Source organism: Scyliorhinus torazame, chromosome 26, assembly GCF_047496885.1.
Source record: "Scyliorhinus torazame isolate Kashiwa2021f chromosome 26, sScyTor2.1, whole genome shotgun sequence".
Classification (NCBI taxonomy): Eukaryota; Metazoa; Chordata; class Chondrichthyes; order Carcharhiniformes; family Scyliorhinidae; genus Scyliorhinus; species Scyliorhinus torazame.
Window position 1 is genome coordinate 29531410 of NC_092732.1, and position 20786 is coordinate 29552195.

The window sequence follows — 20786 nt, forward strand, 5'->3', positions numbered from 1 at the left end:
GGGCTGAATGGACTCTTCCTTCGCTCCCTGGTTCTTCTTGCTTGTGGCAGCTGCGAACAGACCTCGGGTTTCAAAAACATCCACCGTCTTCATCCTGCCTCGGAATATTGGTATGGGTTTACGTTCAGACGTACTTGTTAAACGTCTCCCGAACAGATCCCTGACAAAAGGCAGCCAGGAAGTTCCGACCGAGATATTCCCAATCCCGGAACACGATCACGCAGCGGCAATGAAGATGAAGCACAGATGCAGGTAGGGGATGGGAGAACAATGCAGGTAGGGGGATGGGAAACTCGAAACACAAACAGATCGGGCATGTTTTGATTGAATGACGGAGCAGGCTGGAGACAGGCCATGGCCTATTTCTGCTCCCACTTCCCAAGTCCATTTATCCAGATGTAAAATTGTGAAGAGCCACCTTGCTAAGAATAATACCTTCATAGTAACTTCCCGTTAATCAGACAATCGCAGCTGGCACGGTGGGTTAGCGCTGCTGCCTCAGTGCCAGGGACCCGACTTTGATTCCAATTTAGAGTACCCAATTCTTTTTTTTCCCAATTCCGGGTCAATTTAGCGTGGCCAATCTACCTACCCTCCACATCTTTGGATTGTTTGGGGGGGGGGGGCGAAAGCCACGCAGGCACGGGGGAGAATGTGCAAACTCCACACGGACAGTGACCCGGGGCCGGGATCGAACCCGGGTCCTGGGCGCCGTGAGGCAGCGACGCTGACCACTGTGCCACCCCTAAGCCGCCCTTCTGACAGCAAGCTGAACCCTTGATTCCCTCGACACAATCCACACTCACTGGAGACACGGTGTTAAGAGTATTTTTAATATTGACGTGCAGCCCTTTCCTCACTCTGCACTCTCCAAAAGTGAAAAAACCCTCTCTCAGTAACAAAATAATGCTTTTTAAAAAAAAACAATAGCAAACTTACTTTTAACTTCTCTTAAATATACTCGCCGGTAACGAAGGAAGGACTGTACAGGCGGCAACCCAGGAAATGTATACATGTCCCCTCAAGTCCAGTATTTAATGTACGGAAGGGAGGTAAGAGAATTTCTGTCCAGACAATCTCCTTCTGCGCAAAAACAAAAAAAAGAGGGGGGCTTTCTTTGCTGTTTTGTCTGGCAGCCTGTCGCCTTTTCCTGGGGAGTTATTAATTCATTTCGCAGCTCCGAGCACCGGATTGCCTCTCCCATGTCGAACACCAGAGCGACCGCCTGGCCACCCAGGCTGGGATAGTTTCCCAAAGGTAGTGGTTGGTCGCTTGCTTTTGTGGCTGTAGGGGGGGGGGCGGTTGGACCTCTCACGACTTTTAGGGTTTCGGGGCTCGTGTGGGACGGGCGAGATGGATCAGCAGGTTTCTCCCCCTCCCTATTTTCCGTTACATTTGGGAAATTTGACGTTTTCAGAAACAAAAAATCAAAACAAAATGTTTGTACTACAACAATATACACAGATAACGGGGATCACTCCGAATAGACGTTCCAAAAGTATATATTATACATATTAAAAATATATTTTATCCTTTTTTTTTCTCCTGAGCCTGTATTTTCTTTAATTCTTCGGGGATGTGCAGTGTCACTGGACAAGTCCAGCATTTGTTGCCATCTCTAATTGCCCCTTGAACTGAGTGTCTGGTCCGGGCCATTTCAGAGGGGGCAGCTAAGGGTCGGCCATATTGCCGTGGGTCTGGGGTCACGTGTAGGCCAGACCGGGGTAAGGACGGCAGATTTCCATCCCTAAAGGGGGCATTAGTGAACCAGGTGAGTTTTTTTAATATAACCACAATCCCATTGCCACGGTCGCCATTACTGAGATTTAGCTTTTCAATTCCAGATTTTATTAATGGAACTTAAATTTCACTGGCTGGCGTGGTGGGGATTCGAACCCCTGTCCACTGATAGAGCGTTCCGAATGCTCTGTACCTGTTAACTCTACTGCCATTCCCAGGTTCGATCCCGGCTCTGGGTCACCGTCCGTGTGGAGTTTGCACATTCTCCCCGTGTCTGCGTGGGTTTCGCCCCCACAACCCAAAAGATGTGCAGGGCAGGTGGATTGGCCGCGCTAAATTGCCCCTTAATTGGAAAAAATGAATTGGGTACTCTAAAATTTATTTTAAAGAAACAAAAAAACTCTACTGCCATGATCAGGCAATGTGGTGGGACAAGATAACAATGCCAAGTATACCCTCCCTGCCTCGACCCAGAGGCAGACCCCCCCCCCCTTACTGGCCAGACACATCCCTAAGCAGGCACTCCAACCCCCGACCCCAAGCTGTTAAGCATTAGGTTACCAGGTCACCCGAGACTCAGGATTGAGGTTTCTTGTCAAAATTATAATGATTAGTGGTTCAGAGCCTGAGAGAAAGGCCGACATATTAATTTGAGCAATAAATGTAAAGCATATATTATTCTGGATATTGATTTAACATTTTTTTTTTTAAATAAAAGATCCACACTGTGGGAAACCAGTCCCTTGACTTGGCAACGGAAATTAAACGTAAACCCTCTCCCTCCTGCAGCGTGTTACCGACGCAGCTAAACGTCGACAAGGTTAAACAGATCATAATTCTCGACTCTATAATCTTCTGGCTTTAGTCCCCAACTAAGATCATTCCTCCTTGCCCCGCCATTGAACTCAACCGCTCGCAAGACTGTGAGATAGATGCAGAGAAACGGCATTCGGCCGATTGCAAGCTAGCACAGCAAAGAACACACCGCGTTGCTCCTATCGTAGCATCCCCACTACCTGCACCCTGAACACGTCCCCAACATGTTGACCACTTGTAAATGGATCCCCCCGGCAATTGATAATGTCACAAGTTCTGGGCACCATCGCCCCCATCACCGCTAACAACCCCCCCCCCCCCCCCCCCCACACAATGCCTCCGTTGCTTACTCAGTCTCCAGCGGGAAATCTTGCGCAGAAAGTGGGCATCAACGTTTGGTCCTGAAATCTGGAAGGGGTCAAACTCTCTCCTGAAGGCATTGCTTCCCTGCTCCCTACACTCCCAATGGCACGGCTAATTCCCTTTCACCCACGTTGCCATTCTCTGTGACCCACTTTACGCAGAGGTTCGTAAGGTGGGGCAAGAGTTTAATTCTGCCCTTGCCCGTTACAAGCAAGAACTGTCCTGAGCAGGAATGCCCTCGGAAGAGGGAAACCGGAGCCTGTTTTCCCGTCTCGCCATACTCGTGCCAACTGCAGTGGATCAACGAAGCTCAGCAGGCACTGGGATTTGACGCGGTCACCTCGGGTCCTGTGGCGTGGAGTTATTAAGCTGTCAAGCGTTCATTCAGAATGTGTGTGTGGGGGGGGGGAAAGAGATTGACTTCGAAGTCGAACAGATTCTGCAACGCGGCACGTGGAAATCTCTCTTCTCGTCCCCTCGATTATGCGCACCATGGTTTACTTCCACACGCCACTGAGAAAATGTCTCTTCCTCCATTCCGTCCCTCCCAAATGCTTCTTTCGGTAGAAAGTAATCCAGTAGAACTCCATACACGCACGCAGACACACAAACACACACGCACGGAAATGATAGACTTCTACGATGTTAGGGAATTTCCATTTAACTCTCCATCCAACCTGTTTGCAGAGGGGGAAAAAATAAAGGATTATTAGTAATAAGGAAAATTGAAGGCCATCCCTCACTACAACTCTGACCAACTGAAGCTACAAATCCAACTTCGCCAATAAAACTCGTCTGACTCATGATTATTCCAAACATTTATCAGCTCTTGAATCGAGTTGTTAAATCCGAGCTTGACTTTACACATATTTATATGATGTGGCGATGCCGGCGTTGGACTGGGGCGAGCACAGTAAGAAGTTTTACAACACCAGGTTAAAGTCCAACAGGTTTGTTTCGATGTCACTAGCTTTCGGAGCGCTGCTCCTTCCTCAGGTGAATGGATATTTATATGCCATCTTTAACCCAGTAAAGCGACCTCCGATGTTTCACCACACCATTATTTTATTTATTTTAAAATAAATTTAGAGTACCCAATTAATTTTTTCCAATTAAGGGGCAATTTAGCGCGGCCAATCCACCTACCCTGCACATCTTTGGGTTGTGGGGGCGAAACCCATGCGGACACGGGGAGAATGTGCAAACTCCACACGGACAGTGACCCAGAGCCGGGATCGAACCTGGGACTTTGGCGCTGTGAGGCAACAGGGTTAACCCACTGCGCCACCGTGCTGCCCCCACCACACCATTATAATAATAATCAATATCATTGTCACGAGTCAGCTTACATTAACACTGTAATGACGTTACTGCAAAAAGCCCCGAGTCGCCACATTCCGGCGCCTGTTCGGGTACGGTCATGAGAATGTCACTTTAAGAAATGTTTGGCTGCTCATATTACTGCAGTGATGTCAGAGTGTGGGTGGAGCTGGGCTGTCTGTCAGCTTTTTACTATCATTTTAGGCTGTTTGCTGCAGGGTGTGTTTTATTTTCGTTTTCAGAGCTGGATAGCTGCAGTCACAGCCAGAAGGTGTATGAATCTCTTACTCTAATCTGAAGACTGTAAATCGATCCTGGTTATTTAAAACTAATAACAGTAGTGACTTTAACCTGATGTGCTTTTGGTAAAAGATGTTTTAAGTCTTATGGATGTTAAAAGGAAAGCTGAAAGGATTACTTAGTGTTGTATTCTTTGGGGGTTGTATTTGAATTGATGGTTGCTAAGATGTTCACTGTATGTTTTAAAAAGGTGAACTTGAGTTCATAGAATAAACATTGTTTTGCTTTAAAAAATACTTTTCTATTTCTGCTGTCCCACACCTGTAGAGTGGGCCGTGTGCTCCCCATACCACAAACTAGTAAAAGATGTGGGTCAGGTGAACTCCATGATACACTTTGGGGCTCTCTAAAGCCTCGCCCATAACTGTACACGGAGGGAGAATTCAGAATGTCCAATTCACCCAACAAGCACGTCTTCCGGGACGTGTGGGAGGAAACCGGAGCACCCGGAGGAAACCCACGCACACACGGGGAGAACGTGCCGACTCCGCACAGATAGTGACCCGAGCCGGGAATCGAACCCTGGAGCTGTGAAACAACAGTGCTAACCACCGTCTCTCATAAGAAAGAATTCAACCCAGAACCTCAATGAAGTATCAGGAGAGGGCTTGGTCGAAGAGAGTAATCTTAAGGAGTGTCATAAAGGATGGGGGGGGGGGGGAAGACGGTGGTGCAGTGGGTTAGCCCTGCTGCCTCACGGCGCCGAGGTCCCAGGTTCGATCCCGGCTCTGGGTCACTGTCCGTGTGGAGTTTGCACATTCTCCCCGTGTCTGCGTGGGTTTCGCCCCCACAACCCAAAGATGTGCAGGGCAGGTGGATTGGCCGCGCTAAATTGCCCCGTAATTGGAAAAAATAAATTGGGTACTTCAAATTTATTTTTAAAAATACAAAATAAAGGAGTGGAGGGAGGGAGTTAGGCAGGGGAATTCCAGAGCTCAGGCCCCCCAGGCAGCTGAAGGCATTGCCGCCAATGGTGAAGCGATGGGAATTATGGGGGTAGATAGTGCGCAAGAGGCCAGTAACGGAGGAGCGCAGAGATTTTGGAGGGTTGCAGGGTGTAAGGGGCTGGAGCAGGTTAAAGATATACGGAGGGGTGTAGGGAATGGAGGAAGTTACAGAGATAGGGAGGGGGTGTAGGGGCTGGAGGAGGTTACAGAGATAGGGAGGGGGTGTAGGAACTGGAGGGGGTTACAGAGATCGGGAGGGGGTGTAGGGGCTGGAAGAGGTTACAGAGATAGGGAGGGGGTATATGGGCTGGAGGAGGTTACAGAGATAGGGAGGGGTTGCAGGAGGTTACAGAGATAGGGAGGGGATGTAGGGGCTGGAGGAGGTTACAGAGATAGGGAGGGGGTGTAGGGTCTGAAGGAGGTTACAGAGATAGGGAGGGGGTATATGGGCTGGAGGAGGTTACAGGGATAGGGAGGGGGTGTAGGGGCTGGAAGAGGTTACAGAGATAGGGAGGGGTTGCAGGAGGTTACAGAGATAGGGAGAGGGTATATGGGCTGGAGGAGGTTACAGAGATAGGGAGGGGGTGTAGGGGCTGGAGGAGGTTACAGAGATAGGGAGGGGGTGTAGGGGCTGGAAGAGGTTACAGAGATAGGGAGGGGTTGCAGGAGGTTACAGAGATAGGGAGGGGATGTAGGGGCTGGAGGAGGTTACAGAGATAGGGAGGGGTGTAGGGTCTGGAGGAGGTTAGAGATAGGGAGGGATGTAAGGACTGGAGGAGATTACAGGGATAGGGAGGGGGTGTAGGGGCTGGAGGAGGTTACAGAGATGGGGGGGGTGTAGGGGTTGCAGGAGGTTACAGAGATAGGGAGGGGGTGTAGGGGCTGAAGGAGGTTACAGAGATAGGGGGGGTGTAGGGGTTGCAGGAGGTTACAGAGATAGGGAGGGGGTGTAGGGGCTGAAGGAGGTTACAGAGATAGGGGGGGGGTGTGGGGGCTGGAGGAGGTTACAGAGATAGAGAGGGGGTATAGGGGCTGGAGGAGGTTACAGAGACCGGGAGGGGGTGTAGGGGCTGGAGGAGGTTACAGAGATAGGGAGGGGTTGTAGGGACTGGCGGAGGTTACAGAGATAGGGAGGGGAGGGGAGGGGCTGGAGGAGGTTACAGTGATAGAGAGGGGGTGTATGGGCTGGAGGAGGTTACAGAGATAGGGAGGGGGTGTAGGGGCTGGAGGAGGTTACAGAGATAGGGAGGGGGTGTAGGGGCTGGAGGAGGTTACAGAGATAGGGAGGGGGTGTAGGGGTTGGAGGAGGTTACAGAGATAGGGAGGGGGTGTGGAGGCTGGAGGTGGTTACAAAGCTGGGAGCGGGAGTGGATCTGAAAACAAGTATAAGAATTTAAGAAACAGCGTTGCTGGTCTGGGAGCTGATTTAGTTCGATGAGCACAGGGGATAACTGAGCTTGTGTGAGTTATGGTTTGGACGGCAGAGTTTTACGTGAGCTCAAGTTTAAACAGAACGGAAAATGGGAGGTCAGCCTGAAGAGTTTGAGAACGGCCAAGTCGAGAGGTGCAGAGAGGCATGGATTAAGCCCTGCTTTATCGCACCATGCACTTAATATTCTGCTGATACCTCATCTGTATCTCATGCCGGTCCATCTCTGCTCCCTCTCGACCACAGAACTTAATTTTCTCTGTTCTTTGCTCATTGCTCCTGATACCGAAGATCTATCTTATTGTTCCGACCTTACTCCTCTCCAGCGCATGTGGCATTATCGAACGTTACTGCAGGAGGCGGCCATTTGGCCATCACACATGTGCCATCTCAGAAAGGGCCAACCATCCCCCCTCCACTGGGCTTGTGTGGTAAACCACTGTAATATATTATACGTAATGTGGTAAACCACTGCCTGATGGCTCCGCCTCCCCTCGGGCCCGGTATAAAGGTGGCTGGTCTCTGCCCCTGCCCCAGTTCGGGATCAGAGGCCAGGAGGCTTTCTGCTTAGCTTATTAAAGCCTCCGTTACGTTCACTACTCGTCTTGTATTCATTGATGGCGCATCAATTTAATAAGCCCCTGAAGGTGCCCAAGTGCTATCACGTCAAACATTAATAAGAAATTGTAATTGTAAAAGCGAGATTGAATTGCCATCCTGGCTATACTTAACTCTTTAATGCATTGCGGAATATGTACATGTTGCATGGGGATTAACTGTGAAAGCTCCTGAAGGCTGCTTACAAACCGGACTTTCCGACTGAATTTTGAACTGTAGAAGAAAGGAAACAGCAGCACATTTATCACTCTCCATCAGTCAGTCAAATAGCTAAAATGCAGGCAGACGTAATCGAGACCTCCCGGGGGAGGTAACGGGAGAGGAGAGCGAGAGGGGGAGGAGAGGGAGAGGGGGCGGCGAGGGGGAGGGGGAGGAGAGCGAGAGGGGGAGGAGAGCGAGAGGGGGAGGAGAGCGAGAGGGGGAGTGGGAGGAGGAGGAGGAGAGGGAGAGGGGAAGGAGAGGGAGAGGGGAAGGAGAGAGGAGAAGGAGAGGGGGAGGAGAGGGAGAGGGGGCGGAAGAGGGAGAGGAGAGGAAGAGGGGAAGGAGAGGGAGAGGGGAAGGAGAGAGAGGAGAAGGAGAGAGAAGGAGAGGGGGAGGAGAGGGAGAGGGGGCGGAAGAGGGAGAGGAGAGGGAGAGGAGAGGAAGAGGGGAAGGAGAGGGGGAGGAGAGGGGGAGGAGAGGGGGAGGGGGAGGAGAGCGATAGGGGGAGGAGAGCGATAGGGGGAGAGGAGGACAGGGAGAGGGGAAGGAGAGGGAGAGGAAGAGGGAGAGGAGAGGGAGAGGGAAAGGAGAGGGGGAGGAGAAGGAGAGGGAGAGGGGGCGGAAGAGGGGGAGGAGAGGAAGAGGGGAAGGAGAGGGGGAGGAGAGGGAGAGGGGAGGAGAGCGAGAGGGGGAGGAGGGAAAGTAGAGAAGGGGGGCTGGTAAGTATAAAGGGGGAAAGGAGAGAGTGGGGGGGCCAAGAATGAGAAGTGAGGGGGTGAGCGTGGGGCATGGGGTCATTGAGTGGGGGTGCGAGGAGAGCGGCAGAACCAAGAGACGAGAGGCAAGTGAAAGAGAGAGGCTGGGGGGGAAGGGAGCGATGGGGAGAGAGCGAGATGGGGGAGCGTAGGAAGGGGCTAGCGAGATAAGGCGGGGGGGGGGGGAGTCCGAGACGGGGAGCGAGACAAGGGAACAAGACCGCGGTGGAGAGAGATGGGGAAGCAGGAGACAGGGAGAGGAGGGAGAGAGTGAGGGTGTGAGAGAGGGGGGAGGAGGGAAGAGAGAGATGCAGGGAGAGAGAGAGACAGAGGACAGGGAGGGAGGAGAGAAGAAAGGAAAATAAGTAAGATGATCAAATTTGAGATATTATGGCACCTTTCAGCACCTCATGAGGTTCCAAAGTACTTTCCGGCGAATTATTCACTGTTGTAGTGTTGGGAACATGGGGACAAGATGAGCCCAGCAAAGTGCCGCAGAATGGGGTAGGGGCCTGGTGATCTGTTTTCAGTGATGTTGGCTGAAGGTTAAATGGCATTCCGAGGGGAGAGTTTGCTTTAAATAGTGCCGGGTAATCTTTCGAATGTACCCGGCAGGGAGACGGGGACCCCAGCTTAACGTCCCACTCCCCAAGCTGGCACTTCTGACTGCCGTGCTGTGGCGTCACCATGTTGCCCTCATGGGCTCCTTCGCGGTGCCTCGATAAGGAGATCTTGGGGCTTGCATGTCAGCCAGTCATTGCTAATCTCGAACTATTTGCAGGTCCTAGTTAACGTCATGCGTGCTGCTGCTTCTCCGAGCCCATCACCACGTGACTCTACGCATCATACCCCAGGCGGTGCTATTCCCCAATCCCACGTCAAGCCTTGCTCTGCCGGCAGCTTGGCCGCATAATACAACGCTGACACTGCAGTTCCCCTGGCGGGAGGTGGGGGGTGCGGAGTGACTGCTCAGACCTTGGAGCTCGCTCCCCTCTCGCTGCCGTATCCATTCTTAATTTTCAGTTCGAGGTTGATACATTCTTGTTAACCACTGAGGGATATGGGGTGTAGGCAGGTGTGTAAGAATTCCTCTGCAGATTAGCCTTGACCTCATTAAATCATAGATTCTCATAGAATTTACAGTGCAGAAGGAGGCCATTCGGCCCATCGAGTCAGCACCGGCTCTTGGAAAGAGCACCCCACCCAAGGTCAACACCTCCACCCTATCCCCATAACCCAGTAACCCCACCCAACACTAAGGGGCAATTTAGCAGGGCCAATCCACCTAACCTGCACATCTTTGGACTGTGGGGGGAAACCGGAGCACCCGGAGGAAACCCACACAGACACGGGGAGGACGTGCAGACTCCGCACAGATAGTGACCCAGCGGGGAATCGAACCTGGGACCCTGGAGCTGTGAAGCAATTGTGCTATCCACAATGCTACCATGCTTCCCAATATGGTGGAACAGGTTTGGAGGGGCCTCTCCCTGTTCCTCTTGCGTGATAAAACATAGAACTTACAGTGCAGAAGGAGGCCATTCGGCCATCGAGTCTGCACCGACCCACTTAAGCCCTCACGTCTACCCTATCCCCGTAACCCAATAACCCCTTCTAACCTTCTTTTAGTCACTAAGGGCAATTATCATGGCCAATCCACCTAACCTGCACATCTTTGGATTGTGGGAGGAAACCGGAGCACCCGGAGGAAACCCACGCACACACGGGGAGAACGTGCAGACTCCGCACAGACAGTGACCCAGCGGGGAATCGAACCTGGGACCCTGGGAGCCGTGAAGCCACAGTGCTACCCACTTGTGCTACCGTGCTGCCTACAAGGCTTGTGTGCCTCATTAAGGTAGGAGCTGTGAGTAGAACTGAACACTGTGGAATCATCACGCTAGCATGGTGGCTAGCACAATTGCTTCACAGCTCCAGGGTCCCAGGTTCGATTACGGCTTGGGTCACTGTCTGTGCGGAGTCTGCACGTCCTCCCCGTGCGCGCGTGGGTTTCCTCCGAGCGCCCCGGTTTCCTCCCACAGTCCAAAGATGTGCAGGTTAGGTGGATTGGCCGTGATAAATTGCCCTTAGTGTCCAAAATTGCCCTTAGTGTTGGGTGGGGTTACTGGGTTATGGGGATAGGGTGGAGGTGTTGACCTTGGGTAGGGTGCTCTTTCCAAGAGCCGGTGCAGACTCGATGGGCCGAATGGCCTCCTTCCGCACTGTAAATTCTATGAAAGAACCCCACTCCTGAATGTATAATGGATGGAGAGCATTGATGAAACAGCTGAAGATAGCTGGGCCAATGATGCTTCTCACTGACGTCCGGGCGCTGCGGTGACTGGCCTCCGACAGCCACAGCATCTTCGTTGTGTCAGATGTGACTCCAGCTAATGGAGCATTTTCCCGTTGACACTATTCACTTCATTGCCCACCCGACCTGCCCAATTTTAACTGGGAAACCGGAAAGGAATATACCTGCATTGAATTCTGTATCATCATTAAACATAAAACAGGAATATTATAATTTTCAATTCTCCTCCAATCTTACACTTTTTCTTGCACAGAATACACAAGAAAATATCACAAGAGAATTCAGGCATAACTATGGCAAGTTAGCCCGAAAGCAGAAATTCCTTTAGAAAGAAAAATTGTGATTTCATAAAGCTCAAGGTAACAGGTAAATATTGGAAAGTACATCAAAGGAGGAGACCAGTAAGAAAGGGTGGCGGTGTTCAACGGAATGTCATACCTTATAAAAGGCCGGGTAATAGCTAAGATCACTTTAATGAACCACGATGGATGAACCACAATGAGAGATTTCAAGTTTTTCCTTAACCTAGTGGGGAGGGAAAAATAATAATTTGTCTTCAGTGTTGAAATTTACGTTTTGAAACCTGCCCATCAATTCACGTTTGGCCTTTGTTGCTTTTAGTTCAATTGTTACAGTAAAAGTGAAATCCCTGGGCGAAATTCTCCGGAACCGGCGCGATGTCCGCCGACTGGCGCCCAAAACGGCGCAAATCAGACGGGCATCGTGCCGCCCCAAAGGTGCGGAATGCTCCGCATCTTTGGGGGCTGAGCCCCAACCTTGAGGGCTAGGCCCGCGCCGGTCGAATTTCCGCCCCGCCAGCTGGCGGAAAAGGCCTTTGGTGCCCCGCCAGCTGGCGCGGAAATGACATCCTCCGGGCGGAGCATGCGCGGGAGCGTCAGCGGCCTCTGACAGCTTCCCACGCATGCGCAGTGGAGGGAGTCTCTTCCGCCTCCGCCATGGTGGAGACCGTGGCGGTGGCGGAAGGGGAAAAAATGCCCCCACGGCACAGGCCCGCCCGCGGATCGGTGGGCCCCGATCGCGGGCCAGGCCACCGTGGGGGCACCCCCCCGGGGCCAGATCGCCCCGCACCCCCCCCCAGGACCCCGGAGCACGCCCGCGCCACCTTGTCCCGCCGGTAAGGTAGGTGATTTAATTTACGCCGCCGGGGACAGGCATTTTAGTGGCGGGACTTTGGCCCATCCGGGCCGGAGAATCGAGCAGTGGGGCCCGCCAACCGGCACGATTCTCCGACCCCCCTGCCGGGTCTCCGGTGCCGGAGACTTCGGCAACCGGCGGGGGCGGGATTCACGTCAGCCCCCGGCGATTCTCCGACCCGGCAGGGGGGTCAGAGAATCTCGCCCCCTGTCCTACAATTCTTTCACGTCAGCTGCCGGGAAATTCGGCCCTTTTGAAACAAAAAGTTATTGATCGCCACAGGGATTGTCGCAAAGTTTTAAAAGGCGCAGCTTGGAATGCAGAACAATGCCAGCAGCGAGGATTCAATTCCCGTATCAGCCTCCCCGAACAGGCGCCGGAATGTGGCGACTAGGGGCTTTTCACAGTAACTTCATTTGAAGCCTACTTGTGACAATAAGCGATTATTATATTTCATTCATTATCAAAGCTGTAACTCCTCACTACCCTCCGTTGGCCATTCCACCTGCGATTTTCTTTTGAAGGCTCGAGCCCTGGCAGCAGCCGCACGCCACTTCTTAATCTCGACCCAGATTTCTCAAAACGAGAAGTCGCCAACTCCATACCTGGCCACACCCCGGGACCAGGCCAGGGCTGTTCACGCTCCGATTTGACCCAGAGACGGACGTTCGGCCACAGGGCCGGTACGGTAACCGAGAGCGCCTGTTTCCAATTCCACGCCTGCCTCAGCTCCTCTTGCTGCCGAAATCCTAATTCTTGCCTTTGGTAGGTCTAGACTGATGGCTGGGATGGGGGGGGGGTTTACCTTGCAGGGAGAAATCGAGTAGGCGGCATATCACAAGGGTCTCTGGAAGGAGGAATTTAGGCACATACCATTTTCTAAATGGGGAAATGCTTCGGAAATCAGAAGCACAAAGGGACTTGGGAGTCCTTGTTCACGATTCTCTTCAGGTTAACGTGCAGGTTCAGTCGGCAGTTAGGAAGGCAAATGCAATGTGAGCATTCACGCCGAGAGGGCTAGAATACAAGACCAGGGATGTAGTTCTGAGGCTGTAATAGGCTCTGGTCAGACCCCATTTGGAGTATTGTGAGCAGTTTTGGGCCCCGTGTCTAAGGAAGGATGTGCTGGCCTTGGAAAGGGTCCAGAGGAGGTTCACAAGAACGATCCCTGGAATGAAGAGCTTGTCGTGTGAGGAACGGTTGAGGACTCTGGGTCTGTACTCGTTGGAGTTTAGAAGGATGAGGGGGGGATCTTATTGAAACTTACAGGATACTGCGAGGCCTGGATAGAGTGGAGGTGGAGAGGATGTTTCCACTTGTAGGAAAAACTAGAAGCAGAGGACACCATCTCAGACTGAAGGGACGATCCTTTAAAACAGAGATGAGGAGGAATTTCTTCAGCCGGAGGGAGGTGAATCTGTGGAACTCTTTGCCGCAGAAGGCTGTGGAGGCCAATTCAGAGTGTCTTTACGACAGAGATAGATAGGTTCCTGATTAATAAGGGGATCAGGGGTTATGGGGAGAAGGCAGGAGAATGGGGATGAGAAAAATATCAGCCATGATTGAACGGCGGAGCAGACTCGATGGGCCGAGTGGCCTAATTCTGCTCCTATGTCTATGGAAGGAGATTAATAAGGCAGTGGGAAACAGTACTGCCTACAGTGTGACGTAAAGAGACACATGATTGAGTTGTGGCCTGGACAGAGACCTGTGTGGAAGTCAGCATGGAGTTTGATGACAGCTTAAATCCCGGTTTCAAAGTGATTTCATTCCAGATTTTTGAGAGTCTGCTCTGGTTAAAGTGTAGGATTCGCAGGCGGCGCAGTGGTTAGCACTGCTGCCTCACGGCGAGGAGGACCCGGGTCCGATCCCGGCCCCGGGTCACAGTCCGTGTGGAGTTTGCACATTCTCCCCGTGTCTGCGCGGGTCTCAGCCCCACAACCCAAAGATGTGCAGGGTAGGTGGATTGGCCACGCTAAATTGGCCCTTCATTGGAAAAAATGATCGGGTAATCTAAATGTAAAAGAAATTGACGAACATCGACGTTCTGCTGTATTTTCAAGTACCCACCTGTAGCACACTAAACTTGATTCATAAACTTTTCTTCTTTAACTACCCTATTGAGGAACTCTGCGGACTTTTGACGAAAGAATTTCCCACTGTGCCGCATCTCACAGCACAGACACCGCACTCAAAACCTTTGTTTTTCAAACTTCTCTACAGCTGCTACAGCACGTACCAGAGGAACCTTTCGTCCACGGGATGCGGCCGTCGCTGTCTGGGCCAGCATTTGTCGCCCATCCCAATTGCCCTCGAACCGGGTGGGTTGCCGGGCCACTTCAGAGGGCATTTAAGAGTCACCCACATTGCTGTGCCACGTGTCGGACAGACCAGGTAAGGACGGCAGATTTCTTTCCCGAAAGAGAACCAGATGTGTTTTCCCCACAATCGGTTGGCAGTCCTCCTTGGACTTTTTAATCCCAGATTTTTATTGAATTCAAACTTGCCGTCTGCCATGGTGGGATTCGAACCTGGCAGTCATTTTTAATCACTCATTGTACGGATTATCATAGAATTTACAGTGCAGAAGGAGGCCATTTGGCCCATCGAGTCTGCACCGGCTCTTTGAAAGAGCACCCTACTGAAGCCCAAACCTCCACCCTATCCCCATAACCCAGTAACCCCACCCAACACTAAGGGCAATTTTGGACACAAAAAGCAATTTAGCACTGCCAATCCACCTAACCTGCACATCTTTGTACACTAAGGGACAATTTAGCACGGCCAATCCACCTAACCTGTACATCTTTGGACACTAAGGGACAATTTAGCACAGCCAATCCACCTAACCTGCACATCTTTGGACACCAAGGGACAATTTAGCACGGCCAATCCACCTAACCTGCACATCTTTGGACACTAAGGGGCAATTTAGCACGGCCAATCCACCTAACCTGCACATCGTCGGACACTAAGGGACAATTTAGCACGGCCAATCCATCTTTTTTTCTTTTACATTTAGTGTACCCAAATTCATTTTTTTTTCCAATTAAAGGGCAATTTAGCGTGGCCAATCCACCTACCCTGCACATCTTTGGGTTGTGGGGGCGAAACCCACGCAAACACGGGGAGAATGTGCAAACTCCACACAGACAGTGACCCAGAGCCGTGAGGCAGCAGGGCTAACCCACTGCGCCACCGTGCTGCCTTGGCCAATCCACCCAAACTGCAGATCTTTGGACACTAAAGGACAATTTAGCACGGCCAATCTACCTAACCTGCACATCTTTGGTTTGTGGGAGGAAACCGGAGCACCCGGAGGAAACCCACGCAGACAGGGGGAGAAGGTGCAGACTCCACACAGTCACCCAAGGCCGGGATTGAACCCCGGTCCCTGGCGCTGTGAGGCAGCAGTGCCAACCACTGTCACCATGGCGCCCATCATATCCTCATTCAATTGAGACAAAACTACTCCAGGCGTGGTTGCACCTGCAACGCCCCCATTTTTATGTTCCATTTCCCTTGCAATAAACCTTCCATCCGCCTTCCTACTCACTTGCTGAACCCGCGCGCTAACGTTTCGTGACGCACGCACCAGGACACCCAGATCTCTCTGTACCGCGCAGTTCACCAACCTCTCCCCGTTTAGATCGTGTCCAGCTTTTATAGCCTTTCCTGCCAGAGCGAAAGCATTCACACATTTTCCCCACTTTATACTCCATCTGGGACCGCGGCGGCTTTACTGTACCCCGTCTCGACAACTTGGTTTCCTACCTATCTTGGCCAGCTTTAACGCCCTTAAACGCGACTCATCGAAGCCGCGAGAAGCTTACCTCCGGTCAATGGTCTGGTAACACTGCTTGAGCCAGCCGATTGACGGCACCCTGTTCCGTGTCGTGGCACCGTTTAAATACACAATAATATAATTCTCAGCCACCAACAATTCTAGAGTTCCAATAACATACCTGCGTGGGGAGGGGGGGGGGGGGGGGGGGGGGGGAGAAGGAAGAACACCGCAGTCAACTTTCGATGAAATCTTGCCCGCTCTGCCATTCAATCACCCGCTTGTAACCTCGACCCCACATTCCCGCCTCCCCCAACCCCTCCCCCACCGACAACCTTTCACACCCTCCCCTTGTATAAAATGTAAAATGTTCAAAGGCACTGCTCCCATCCACCTCTTGAGGACGAGAGTTTCAGAGAGCCGCTGCCCTCTCGGGAGAAAGAAAATAAAATTCTCCTCACCCCCCCCCCCCCCCACCCCCCCACCCCCCCCCCACCCCCCCCACCCCCCCCCGCCTTGAATTGGTGACGGCCTTATTTTTAAACCCGCCTGACCCATTTAACGTTTTCAAGTCACTCGAGTTAAGAGTCCCCCTATCCCAGAAACCCAGACCGTGGCAGTATATTGGGAGTATGGAAATTGATCTAATTAAGATGACTCTAGATCTACTTTAGACTGCATCGGGGGACAAGACAGGGGTGCCCCCTCTCCCCACTGTTGTTCGCGCCAGCTATAGAGCCGTTGGCAATTGCTCGGAGAGCCTCAAGGGGCTGGTCCGGGGAGTGGGTGGAGCACAGAGTCTCGCTCCATGCAGACGACCTGCTTCTGTATATATCGGACCCATTAGAGGGGATGGAAGAAACCATGAGGATTCTAGGGGATTCTGGCCGTTTTTCGGGATACAAGCTGAATATGGGGAAAAGTGAGATGTTTGTAGTCCAGGCGAGGGGACAGGAGAGGCGATTGGGGGAGCTGCCGTTTAGGTTAGTAGGGGGAAGCTTTAGTTACCTAGACATTCAAGTGGCGCGGGAATGGGACCAGCTGCATAAATTAAATCTGGCCCGGCTATTAGACCAAATGAAGGACGATTTTCGGAGATGGGACGCACTCCCGTTGTCGCTAGCTGGGAGGGTGCAGACGATGAAGATGACCGTCCTCCCGAGATTCCTATTCGTGTTTCAATGTCTCCGCATCTTTATTCCGCGGTCCTTTTTTAAACGGGTCAACAAAGTGATCTCTGGTTTTGTTTGGGCGGGCAAGACCCCGTGGGTAAGGAAGGTAATGCTTGAGCGGAGTCGGGGAGAGGGCGGGCTGGCGCTGCCAAATTTTAGTAACCATTACTGGGCGGCGAACATAGCCATGAGCAGGAAGTGGGTGGTGGGGGAGGCGGCTTCATGCAAGGGCACCAGTTAGTTGGTAACTGCGCCTCTGCCGTTCCCACCGGCGCGGTACTCCACCAGCCCCGTGGTGGTGGCGGCCCTGAGAGTCTGGGGGCCAATGGAGGAGACATGTGGGAGCAGAGGGAGCATCGGTCTGGTCCCCAATCTGTAATAATCACCAGTTTGCCCTGGGAAGTATGGATGGGGGGTATGTTTATAGAGGGGAGCTTTCCGAGTATGAGGGCGCTGGAGGAGAAGTTTGGGTTGACGAGGGGAAACAAATTCAGGTATCTGCAGGTGCGGGATTTCCTACGTAAACAGTGTCAACCTTCCCGCTCCTACCGCTAAGGGGCATTCAGGACAGGGTAGTTTCCAGAGGGTGGGTAGGAGAAGGGAGCGTCTCTGACATTTACAAGGAACTTATGGGGTCAGAGGAGATGCAGACCGAGGAGCTGAAGCGCAAGTGGGAGGAGGAGCTGGGAGGAGAGATAGAGGATGGTCTATGGGCAGACGCGTTGGGTAGAGTCAACGCACCCGCAACATGTGCCAGGCTCAGCCTGATTCAATTCAAGGTCGTTCACCGGGCTCACATGACAGTGGCCCCGGATGAGCGGATTCTTTGGGGGTGAAAGACAGGTGAGCAAAATGTGCGGGAGGACCAGCGAACCATGTCCACACGTTCTGGGCATGTCCAAAGCTTAGGGGATTCTGGCAGGGATTTGCAGATGTCATGTCCACGGTGTTAAAAACAAGGGCGGCGCCGAGTCCAGAGGTGGCGATTTTCAGGGTGTCGGAAGACCCGGGGATCCAGGAGGAGAAAGAGGCAGACGTTCTGGCCTTTGCTTCCCTGGTAGCCCGGAGACGGACACTATTAGCTTGGAGGGACTCAAAGCCCCCGAAGTCGGAGACCTGGCGATCGGACATGGCGAGCTTTCTCGTTTTGGAGAAAATCCAAGTTCGTCTTGAGAGGGTCACTGTTAGGGTTCGCCCGGAGGTGGCAACCGTTCGTCGACTTCTTCACGGAAAATTAATCGTCAGCAGAAGGGGGGGGGGGGGTTAGTTTACCTTCGAGTAGGGGGTTAATAAAGGTGGGACCTGTAAGAGAGGGAGACGGCTTTTGCACTATGTTTATAGACTCATGTACAATGTTTATTGTGTTGTTGTTATACCAAAAATACCTCAATAAAACTCCTCACCGGCCTCGAAACAGTCAACTCTGTTCCTCGCTCCACGGAGGCCGGCTTTTCCCAACATTTTCTGCTTTTAATTCCAGCGTCCGGCGGCATTTTGCTTTTTAACCAACGGCCTTGTGAATCTCCTCCCAGCGCAAAACTCAGGCTAAAAGCCCACCCCCCCCCCCCCCCTCCCCGTTGTTAGCACTGACGCGACCATCAATTCACACGAGACGATTAGAAGAAGTGAACAGTGGTTTTAATCAGCTAGGTCTGTGCCTGCCTGCGACTGCTCTGCACTGAGTGCCGCCTCCAGGCTGCAGCTCTATATACCTCCCCCGAGGGGGCGGAGCCACAGGCGGAGCTCACAAGGGCATCAACATCATACAATACAGTGGTGAATTGCAGTAAGCAATACGTTCACCACAAGCACATGGCTGCCTGCGGGAACTTGCTGTGTCCAAACCGTCGGCCGTGTTTCCCACACTACAACGGGGACTGCATTTCAAAAACGCTTCACTGGCGTTTGGGATTTCCCCCCCGAGGTCGGGGAAGGTGCATTTCGACCTTTCGCTTGCGCAACAACTTGATAGCGAATGATGGCGATCTGGGAAAGGTAACGGAAGGTGACCGTCCTAACCCAGGGCAAGCGAAGGTGGCCGGGTAGTCTGTTCGACATGACATCAAAGTCAAATCAAAACTGCAGGGGAGGAATAGGACGGCACGGTAGCACAGTGGTTAGCACTGTTGCTCCACAGCGCCAGGGGTCCCCGGTTCGATTCCCGGCTCGGGCCCCCGTCTGTAAATCCTCCCCAGTGCCCGCGTGGGTTTCCTCCAGGTGCCCCGGCTTCCTCCCACAAGTCCCGAAAGACGTGCTTGTTAGGTGAATTGGACATTCCGAATTCTCCCTCCGTGTACAGGCGCCGGAGTGTGGCGGCTCGAGGTTTTTCACAGTCGCGTCATTGCAGTGTTAATGTAAGCCTGCTTGTGACAATAACAATAAAGATTAGATCAGGTCGCTACCTAAAGAGATTTTCCATCACATTCTCGTAGTCTGGTAGACTGCTTTCAGGCAGGAAGCAAGAGGAAAACACAATGATTGCAGTTAAATTCTCACCAAAACAACCTGGTAGAGAGAGAGAGAGAGAGAGAGGGGGGGGGAAAGAAAGATTATTTATCAAGTCAGATTTCTCACCCTTTCCCACGTGTGATCGAACTCTGTAAAACCACCACTTGGACATGAGCTGGGGGTAGGGGTGGGGGCATGTGGGGTCACTCAGGGTACCACGCCTCGAAGGGCGTTGGAGAGCGAGGCGGTTAGCAGCGATGGGGAGCGACGGAAGAAGGGAGGAGTGTTCTCCTCGGAGGGGGGGGGGGGCTGGGGGGTGGTTAAACGGTGCCCCGATGGCGGTTTCCCGAGGAACAAGGAGAGTTTTGATGAGCAGCGGGACAAGAGAACGCATTCCTCCTGCGGAGCTGGCCAATAGGGGGCAGCACAGTAGCACAGTGTTTAGCACATTTGCTTCACAGCTCCAGGGTCCCAGGTTCGATTCCGGCTTGGGTCACTGTCTGTGCGGAGTCTGCACGTCCTCCCCCGTGCGTGCGTGGGTTTCCCCCGGGTGCTCCGGTTTCCTCCCACAGTCCAAAGATGTGCGGGTTAGGTGGGATTGGCCATGATAAATTGCCATTGGTGTCCAAAATTGCCCTTCGTGTTGGGTGGGGTTACTGGGTTATGGGGATAGGGTGGAAGTGTGGTCCTTGGGTAGGGTGCTCTTTCCAAGAGCCGGTGCAGACTCGATGGGCTGAATGGCCTCCTTCTGCACTGTAAATTCTATGATTCTAATTCTATAATTCTTCCCTCTCCGATAACGACGCGATTCCTCTGGATCTACTCCAGGGCCCCTGGGTTACCAAACCAGCAACATCACTGCTCCCGCTCTGCCCCACTGGCAACCAGCTTCGTCCAGCGGTCGAGAATTTCCTTACTTCCAAATTTAACCCACCCCCCCACCCCCAAACACACACACAGGTTCAGGGGGGGGGCCTCACCTCCATGAGAAATAACCGCCTTGTATGGATCCACGCTGGCCATGTCCACCCGATATTCCTGTTCCCCGATGTGGAAGACACGCCACAATTTTCCGTCTTCCGTCTCCTCGTCCGTCACATGCCCCTGGAAGCTTTCCGTATCCGACAATGAGCGGTACACCCGCGGTAGATTCGTCTGGCCCAGATGTTGGAAGTGGGGGGAGGGGGGAAGAGAGAGAGAGAGAGAGAGAGAGAGAGAGAGAAAGGAAAGAAGTGTTTAGCCCCAGGAGAAATGGGATAAAGAAATGGGAGTAATTGTCGCTCACCTATGGAGTCACTTGCAATTAGGACCTCCTGAACATATCTTTTTTTTAAATTTAGTGTACCCAATTAAGGGTCAATTTAGTGTGGCCAGTCCACCTACCCTGCACATCTTTGGGTTGTGGGGGCGATACCCACACAAAC

General features: G+C 52.4%; 1 protein-coding gene across 1 annotated transcript in view; it reads right to left on the reverse strand.

Moving 5' to 3' along the window:
• Positions 1–812: 812 nt before the first annotated feature.
• Positions 813–20786, reverse strand: part of bnipl (BCL2 interacting protein like) — a 138031-nt gene continuing 118057 nt past the window's right edge. Inside the window, exons 6-11 of the mRNA XM_072490485.1 lie at positions 20343–20517; positions 19317–19419; positions 15792–15923; positions 11242–11328; positions 7648–7746; positions 813–3596 (exon numbers count right to left, since the gene is read on the reverse strand). Of these exons, the coding sequence (XP_072346586.1) occupies positions 3557–3596; positions 7648–7746; positions 11242–11328; positions 15792–15923; positions 19317–19419; positions 20343–20517 (636 nt within the window). The 3' untranslated portion in view covers positions 813–3556. The remainder of the gene's footprint in view (positions 3597–7647; positions 7747–11241; positions 11329–15791; positions 15924–19316; positions 19420–20342; positions 20518–20786) is intronic.